The 8909-nt window shown below is 30.5% G+C and overlaps 1 protein-coding gene across 1 annotated transcript in view; it reads right to left on the bottom strand.

The window, feature by feature from the left end:
- Positions 1–8665, bottom strand: part of LOC105127845 (uncharacterized) — a 10098-nt gene extending 1433 nt beyond the window's left edge. The window contains exons 1-11 of the mRNA XM_011029296.1: positions 8615–8665; positions 5443–5624; positions 5089–5125; positions 4434–4547; positions 4241–4309; positions 4034–4164; positions 3309–3342; positions 2477–2528; positions 1992–2072; positions 1821–1906; positions 1042–1195 (exon numbers count right to left, since the gene is read on the bottom strand). Coding sequence (XP_011027598.1) covers positions 1042–1195; positions 1821–1906; positions 1992–2072; positions 2477–2528; positions 3309–3342; positions 4034–4164; positions 4241–4309; positions 4434–4547; positions 5089–5125; positions 5443–5624; positions 8615–8665 — 991 coding nt within the window. The remainder of the gene's footprint in view (positions 1–1041; positions 1196–1820; positions 1907–1991; positions 2073–2476; positions 2529–3308; positions 3343–4033; positions 4165–4240; positions 4310–4433; positions 4548–5088; positions 5126–5442; positions 5625–8614) is intronic.
- Positions 8666–8909: the final 244 nt, after the last annotated feature.

The following is an 8909-nucleotide window of genomic DNA, read 5'->3' as shown; positions in this document are numbered from 1 at the left end:
GTAGGGAAACTGTTCAAATTACAATAAAATTGTAAATTTTTTTAACTCTCTAAAGTCATAAAATAAATAAATTTTAAATTAGTAAAAGTTATGATTTTAAGAATTTTTTCTAACTTAAAACATGAAAATCACCCAAAACAACTATTTTTGCTACCATCAAACTGTTTTATCAAAAATCAAGATGTTTTTCAAAACAACTTTCTTGAAAATATCACAATTCTAAACCGTGATATTGAATAAGATGTTATTTTAATGAAATACGAAAACCTCAAACTATATTATTTCACCCAAAAGAATTTCATATGTGCTCCTTCCACATTTAATTATATTTTGAATGATAATTATACAATTTATCCGAAATCATCATACAACAAAATGGTAGGACCCAGGAGTCCTGTTACAATATCATGACAACTTTCGAGGTTTCATTTCATTACCCTGTGGAGCAAGGAAGATGGTTGTTGCACATGGATAAAGATGAAAAGCTCAGGCCCAGTGGTTCAGTTCAGGCAACAGTGATGCTTCGCATCCATGACTTCTTGTTTTGTTGAATCAAGTTGTTCTCCTCGAGCAAGACCACAGTTAGACTTTGATTTCTAACCTAGGAGGGGAATCCAGAAACTTGGGTTTTACTTCAGAGGTTGGATGACCTCACAGTATCAGAGCCATGGTTGACAGCATGCAAGGAAGAAGTTGATGCCACCGTGTGGATTTCAAACTAAGAATCAATATCACGTTGAATAACGGAGACCGTTCATTTTTTCAAAGGAGTTGTTGCTATTTTTCAATTTTTATGGAGCATTTGACCAGTTAGCTAATAATTCAATTGACCATACTATTTGATAGTAATTATTTTCAAAGTTTCTCTTCATTTTTCTTTTTTGCTGACAATGACAGAAAGACTTTGCTTGCTGTCGCTCAGACCTATTCCAGACAACTGAAATTTCTGGAAGCTTTGTATGCGGGAATCATAAGAAAAATATTTTCCATTCATATGAAAACTTGATCCAGGAATAAAGAAATCAATTGCGTACGACATACCCACAATTCTGAAAAGCCGGTTGCAGAAGGGACGTGCTGTCCCTGTAAAAGGCCATGCACAATGTGGGCAATATCTGGAGGAAAACCAATCACTGTTGAAGATGTATAGATATCCGAGGGAGCTTATTGGCTTCAGATTGACATGCTCAGGAACCTGAATATAAAACAGCAGGAAATGGATCAAATTCATAAGTAGAAATGGTAAATTACTCTTGCTCCCCACGCGCTCTATAAATAACATAGAATGGACGACAACACCATGTGTAAGAGCCAAAAACAAGTATACAAGGAAATACTTATGTAAGATTATCATTCAAATCCATGCACAACCAGGTCATTTCTCTCTTGCACACACACACTGACGTTGTTACAGATCATCCAAACATAACAAAACTGATTTAGTACAAGCAAGGAATTAAGGCTTACTTTCAAACACAAACCACTAACTAATGTAAAAAACTGCATGTTACCACAATGAATTGATTCAATCATCCGCAAAACTGTAGATCATCTCCAAAAAATCACTAATTTATTAAAACTCTGAAGTAGCCATCCATTTTAATGTGCCCTTAGTAGAAGGGAAAAGGCTTTTCAGTTGACAAAGTTTGCACCTCCTATTCTTTCACATGGATGAGAAGACATCTATTGTAAATTTTAGAAGCAGGCTGAATTCTCAGCAACTTAATCAGAGGTTCCTGAAAATATGTTGAAAAACTCCATATTAGACTTCATTTTTTTAACATCACTCTTGACGATGACGCATTTGACTATAGGTGTACCTGCTGGTGCTCAAGGCCATATTGTTTGGTGAACAACTGAAGCATCAGCTCTCTGCCCACATGCAAACTTCTCCTCCAATCACGAGCTCTTGCAGAGAAGTATCATTTATTCCTTCAAGTAGTTCAGCTTTGTAAAAATCATCCCAAGGGGCATCTAGATGGTCCAGATACCAAAAACCCTGATTGCTGAAGACGCATCTGAAACCTTTTGCAACAGCCTTTGCACAGACCCAACCACCCAGCCCGCAGCACCTGAAAGAGAAGCTATTGTTATCTTGGCATGATATTAGAATGGAAGAAAGTGGAAACAAAAACGCATCACTTATGCACTATAGTCCTTGGATTAAGGTTTGATGCAAATGTATTGAATGTTTCTTCCCTGAGAAAATGAAATAAAGATCTGTCAAATGTCTAGCACTCAATATCTCTAATTTGGGGAACAAATAACATGGATAAGAAATCTGTTTCAACAGGTCATCTTGTCATGATAGGTCCATAGAAAGAAAATCCAAGAGGAAAACCAATTCTGAGTGCTGGTATAATTTTATATGATGTGGATTCAAACAGTTCTTATTGAATCCAAGATAGGATATTATGCAAATTAACCAGCAGGTACCCTGCCTCAATACCAGGCACCTTTTTTCACCCACAAATACCTGGCACTTTGGCAATTCCCCGATTCCCATTTGCAAGCATGGCAACCATGATCTATTACGATCTAAGATCACCCAAATACTAAGTACGCACCAAAGTACATTAATAGGATACAGTTACACAACATAATTTTTATTAAAAGCATCAAAATACTGAGCAGAGCGAACCACTTAGTTTAATATTTTCACCTTCCATGCAAATTAGTTGAACTTAGGACCCTGCAACTTTCAAGTTTCTGCAATAAATGGTTATCGAACAGGGCAAAGAAAACGCTAGATGCTGGAAACAAAAATTCTATAAAAGCCAGGAGGACGTGATTAAACATCCCGCCCAACCAATTTCCAGAACACGCCCATCTTTTATGAGATCCTTTTTCTTGTAGTAGAAAACTACAATCCAGGACTAGCTGTATTGGAGTTCAACTGATCATTTGGAACTCCCGTCATTTGACGTGTCTAATTTCATAAACTTATATGAGATTTATTTCTTATGTGAAAACCTAAAACGATAAGCCATAGAGATGGTATTGGACTTCTCCAAGAACAAGACGTAGGCAAAACAAATATTTTTGCCTAAGAACTTCCTACACAAGAGCACTAGTACGTGCTTGCATCAGAGATTTAAACTAATAACTTCACATGAGAATGGTCAAACAATGTCACCTTTAAGGTAAATTTTAAAGGCCATGTTTTTACCCATGTCCTTCAACCTATACTCTAGTGAGATATATTTAAAAGCTAAATTTTTGGAGCAGGCTAGTTTGGAAATATGCATCATCACATATCAACTAATAAGGTGAAGAAAATGATAAAGCAAATGAGTTCAAGAACGTACCATTGCTTCACATGCGATGCAGAGATCCAGCAATCTGTCAGATATTGAACCATTTAGTGTGACTAAATATTATAAGCATGAAAATACAGACACACACATAGTGCAAGCAGTTAGAAGCCAAGCTTTCCTGATTTCTAAAGCAGATATAAGTGATTATATTGGTAATGAACAGGTTTTTGAAGAAGAAACTTAATGGCAATGAGTTGAGAGATATCATCTTGTGCACAACACTCTCAAGCTATGGTCACTCAAATTAATTATAATAACAAAAGGAAAAAAACTGTTCATTTAGAAACATGATCTAAATTTTTTCTTTCTAAAGTTTTGACAAATAAAAGGATGGGACCACCTCTCATTTTGCAAAGCTTCATGTTATTCAATGGAAACACCAAAAAGAAAAAAAAATGTTAGCCAGGCAGGTTAAGTAGAGCATAACATTCAATAGACATGATGAAGATACTAACATAGGCTGCGAAGTTTTTTTTATTCAAAAGGAAAAAAGATAAATAGGCATTATTTTGTTCAAAATGATAATTTTTAGTCATATAAAAGTCTAGTTCACTTCTTGAAACATTCATTCTATCGAGTCCATCCTTCTAACAGTTGATTCCCTCACCATCATTGATCGTTTCTTATTTATTGACTCACTGTCAATGTTCTGCTGAATAAGCTATAGGAATACTATTTAAATAAGGAAGTTATTGAATGGGTAATAGAAATCTTACTTCACAATTTCATATGCATCCTCAACTGTGTATCGTTCCCATTTTGTATATGAACCTTTCCCCAAATTTGGAAAGGACGGTACTTCTAAAGGAAATGACTGTTCATCTATGATGTGCCAGTGGAGGACATTCTACTGAATGTAATATCCAATATCAGATAACGATAAAATAATGAAAGGAGAAAAGCTCCCGTACAACATTACTTACAAGTTTAGCATATGACATTGATTCATTTATCTGCTTTATGACATTAATTGGCAGATAGTGCCTTGACGTCTCTGCAAGAGTGTACTTAAGAAGGGAACTGAGCAGCATTTTAATTGAAAAATTAAGATAGGAAAGAAATTGCAGTGAAAATTGCAGTTTGCTATCTCCCTCAACAAAAGAAATAATTCTCAACAGGCAAGAGCCCACGACATGCAAATCTCGGTTTGTCTACATTATTGTACCATGGGGCTTTGTATATTTGAACTGTTTTGGTCTCATAATCAGATGCACAGAGTTGGCTGAACTTCTGAAAGATCACAGCAGAGAAAATAGAAGGGAGGGTTAGCGTACTCAACTCCAACCACTCATATGCACATCATTCTTTTCTAGCAGTTAGTTAAATATTTAGAAGGTAGACACAATTCATACACTCAGTCAAAGTCAAATCACAAGCACGCAGCTTCATGGAAGCCACGCAATAAAGAGGAGCTCGAGATGGCACTAATTTAATACAAGATTTTTTCACTCAATGGCAAAGAGATTTTCCGAGGTCATATTGAGCACAACAAGGGAGTTAACAGAGAATTTGACCTGTTTCTCTCCGCACTTACGGTATTTATCGTTAATGACCATGCATTTACTTCATGTGTGGGCGATTTTAAGTGAAAATGTAGCTATTCTCTACCTCCTTGCCCCCCATCCCCACCCCCGCTGCATCTCCATTCTCTCTCTCTCTCTGATCAACTAGGAAGCGCCATCCAACATATGATCAAAAGCAAAATTCTGACAGGCCACCATTATATGCATGTGAAAACTTTAGTATACACTTCAAATGTAATCACAGATACCTCCAACCCTCGCAATGCACCATACAGCGTATTTTCCAGCAACAACAAGGAGAATTTGAACGTCACTGGAACAAAAACATAACTAGTTAGAAAAAGAGGTGTCTAATCGTACATTATTAGCACTACATTCAGCATAAAATAGCTAGATTGAAGAATCAAATCCAACATCACTTGTACAAAAATGCATTTGGGTAGAACAAAGTCATCTCCTTCTTTCATTTCATTACATTCTACCAAACTACGGTGAAAAAAGAGAGTCCTGTTCTTCAAGAAATAATAGACGACTGCATCTGGGTCTCCATCAATTCACAAAAACAACCCCTACAGAATCTCAATATTGAAACTTCACCTCAATGTGTAAATGCCTCCCCGATAATAGACTGACCATTTCTCTTTTCCACGAGCAACAAATAACTCTCATCCAGTCCAAGTTGAAGCTGAAACAACCCCGAGTTTGGGAATATTACAGACACGTACAGATTGCAAACAGAAGCGTTAGTGATGATTTCTCCGGAGTTTGGGATAGCGGCTGCAGGCTAAAATTCAAATTTTAAAAAAAAAATATTATAATTGTGATTTCATGGTATTGAAATAAATTTTTTTAAAAAAATATTTTAATATATTTTAAATAAAAAATAAATGTTACCGTAATTCTGAACACTACTTCAAGTTTATAGTGAAATGAGAGAGAAGTGATTGTTTGGCATGGCTCGTGCCAGGAGTCAACCATAAATATTAATTTTTGGTTAAGTTGAAACAGAGTTTTGTTTTACTAGAACTCATCATAAATTATGATTATATCCAAGTTTTATTAAAAGCACAATTTATAAATAATAGTTAACTCTCCACTGTTGATGTAAACAGTGGGATGGTAATGACTGAATTAACTCTAGACTGTATGGAAAAAAATTAATTCACTCTTCGTATAAACAATAAAAATGAATTAATTTACTCTTTAGTCATCACGTGAATAGTAAAGGGTGCCTGCACTATTTATATATCAAATAGGTTTTGGTTTAAATATAAATGTATTGAATTAGGTTTAATCTAATAAAATAAAAAGATTTAATAAAATTTTTCAGGTGTTATATTTTATTTGAAAAATTATTGTTTAATATTATTTAATAGCATTACATGATTATATTTGTAAACTTTAATCGTAATTTTAATTTTATTTCTGATGATATTTTACTTGATATTATTGCACACTCATACGTAATGAAATTGTAAATAGTTTAATGAAATAATAAAAAGTATTTTATATAAATTATTATTATTTATTTCATGATATAATAGCAGTAGTTAAATTAACAATATTTTAATTAAAAATCATGAATATTAATATATATATTTTATAATTATTGTATAATTTCAATTTCAAAAATATTCTTAATCAGACACGTTAAACTATTTTTTATTTAATCTTAATTTCAATCATAATTTTAACTAAATATATATTTTTTCAAACTAGCATCAACTAAAAATATATTTTATAAAATATTTTTTTAAATTATAACTATGAAAATTATCACAATACCAGATACACTTAAAAAAACCAAGGGGTAGACCAGTGGAGTAATAGGTGTGTCATGAATCATGATGATTGGATTTTGTTTTTTTGTACAAGTGTGTTTGGAAAATTTTGAATTTTTTTATATTTTTTATAAATATTTTTGTTTTGTTTTGAAATATTGATATTAAAAAAACTAAAAATATTATCTATACATAGTTTTAAGTATAAAATACTATAAAAAATAATCATTATCACCATACAAAACACACTCTATGAGTGTATAGGTTACTTGATTTTCTAGTAGTATTTATGCTACATAAAAATACTGCTTAATATTGTGGTAATTATTATTTTTATAAATATTTTTTTATTTTAAAATATTTTAAAATAATTTTTTTAATTTTTTAAAAATTATTTTTAATAACAGCATATATATATAATTCAAAAAACACATAAAAAATATATTTAAAAAAAAAGCCTCAATTGTGTAGTCAAACAAGGTCTAACTTTTGTTACAGGAATGGTTATGCTTTTATTTAAATGATGATAATGGTGGTAGTTTGTTATTAAATAATAATTTAAGTATATCATATATAAAATTAAAAATAATTATTTGTTATGAACTTTACAAATTATATATGTAAGATTAATAAAATAAATAATAAATCTCATATAAAAAATATTTTTTATTAGATTTAGATGTGATAATAGCCTCATCATCAATTATTTGACTTAGCATATCACTTGCTTAATCCAGTTATATAAATTATTAATTTAATAAAAATTATAATTTTATTAATTTTTTTAGATGAGTTAAAATTTATGTATTTGTTTAACTTGTAAATTAAACAATAAACTCCAATTAAAATTTAAAAAATTAATATTTATATATTAGTTTTCTTTTGAATTTTAGTGTCAAATAATCGATCTGTTATCATGAAATGATTGATTGACCTATCAAAAAATTTAATTGATGTTGTACTTTAAAAATATAATATTTAATTTTAAATCATGACATTGATAAAATATTATCATTTAACATGACATTCAAAAAATATATTATTTCTTCTAATTTTTTTGCTTTTATGCTAATTCACTGTTTTTTTTTTGCCAATTGCACAATTTATCCTTTAAATTCAGTATATTTTTTATTTAATATGATGTAATTAACTTATTGTGCCTTCTTGTTGTCGTAAATAATTACCTCTTTAGCTGCAGTGTAATGATTGCAGGGTGGGTTGGCAGGGCACACCTTAAAAACATCCTAAGAATCAGGTGGAACCTGGATCAGTACCGTGTTTAAAATTGCAGTAATTTTTCTTTTTACGTATGAAAATGATAAAAAAAACACAATTTAACTATAAAAATAAACACAACATAGGTTTTATAAAAGTGAGTGTTGGAAGTGGAGTAAATTCTGTTTTTTATACATTTTTAAAAGTATTTTAATTGAAAAAATATAAATTAATAATGTTAAAAATAAAAAAATATCTTGATATATTTTTAAATAAAAAATATTTTTAAAAATATTAGACTCCACAAGTTCAAGTACTTAATCGCAATGACATATAATATCAATATATTCTCAATCATATCCAGTTAACTTTAATTTATGTAATTATTATGTAATTAATTTAAACTAAATTTATTTATTTTTTCTAGAAAATATTAATTATTTATTATTATGTTTTTCATCATTTAACAAAATAAATCTTATAAAAAAATTTAAGTGATTCAGTTTCAATTCGAATTCATCAAATAATGTAGTGAAATCATAAATTATTTTTAATTCCATGTGAAAAAAAAATTCATGGGTTTCATATGACAATTTGAGAATTATATATCAATTAAAACCGATTGATTAAAATGTTAAGGATGCAATTGGGACAATAAATAAATTGAGAATTTAGAAGATGTTTGACAAAATTTTATTAAGATGTTTTTTAAAAATATTAAATTGAAATTTTTTAATATTCTCCGAAAATAATAACTGAAAACAATATGTTGAGTTACATGTATATCAGTGGACGTGTCATTCCTGCCTTTTCGAAGTGACAATCTCATCTAGTACATTTAATATTTGTCGGACGTGATGAATATAAATGCACATATCAAACATGTATTGAATAAAAAGCCAAAGACTGCTCCTTAAAAAAAAAAAAAAAAAAAAACCTAGAAAAAGATCTGCAAAATTGCATCGATTTCAATCTTCAATCTACAAACTAGGAATTATATAGAAAAAAAATCCAAAATCGAAGAACTGGAAGTTTTGAGGTTATCAGATGTGTAGGGAAGGGAATTAAAATAA

Source organism: Populus euphratica, unplaced genomic scaffold (assembly GCF_000495115.2).
Source record: "Populus euphratica unplaced genomic scaffold, PopEup_1.0 scaffold1.1, whole genome shotgun sequence".
In the NCBI taxonomy this organism is placed as follows: Eukaryota; Viridiplantae; Streptophyta; class Magnoliopsida; order Malpighiales; family Salicaceae; genus Populus; species Populus euphratica.
Note: the sequence above shows the minus strand (reverse complement) of the source record. Positions and strands in the feature narration are given on the sequence as shown.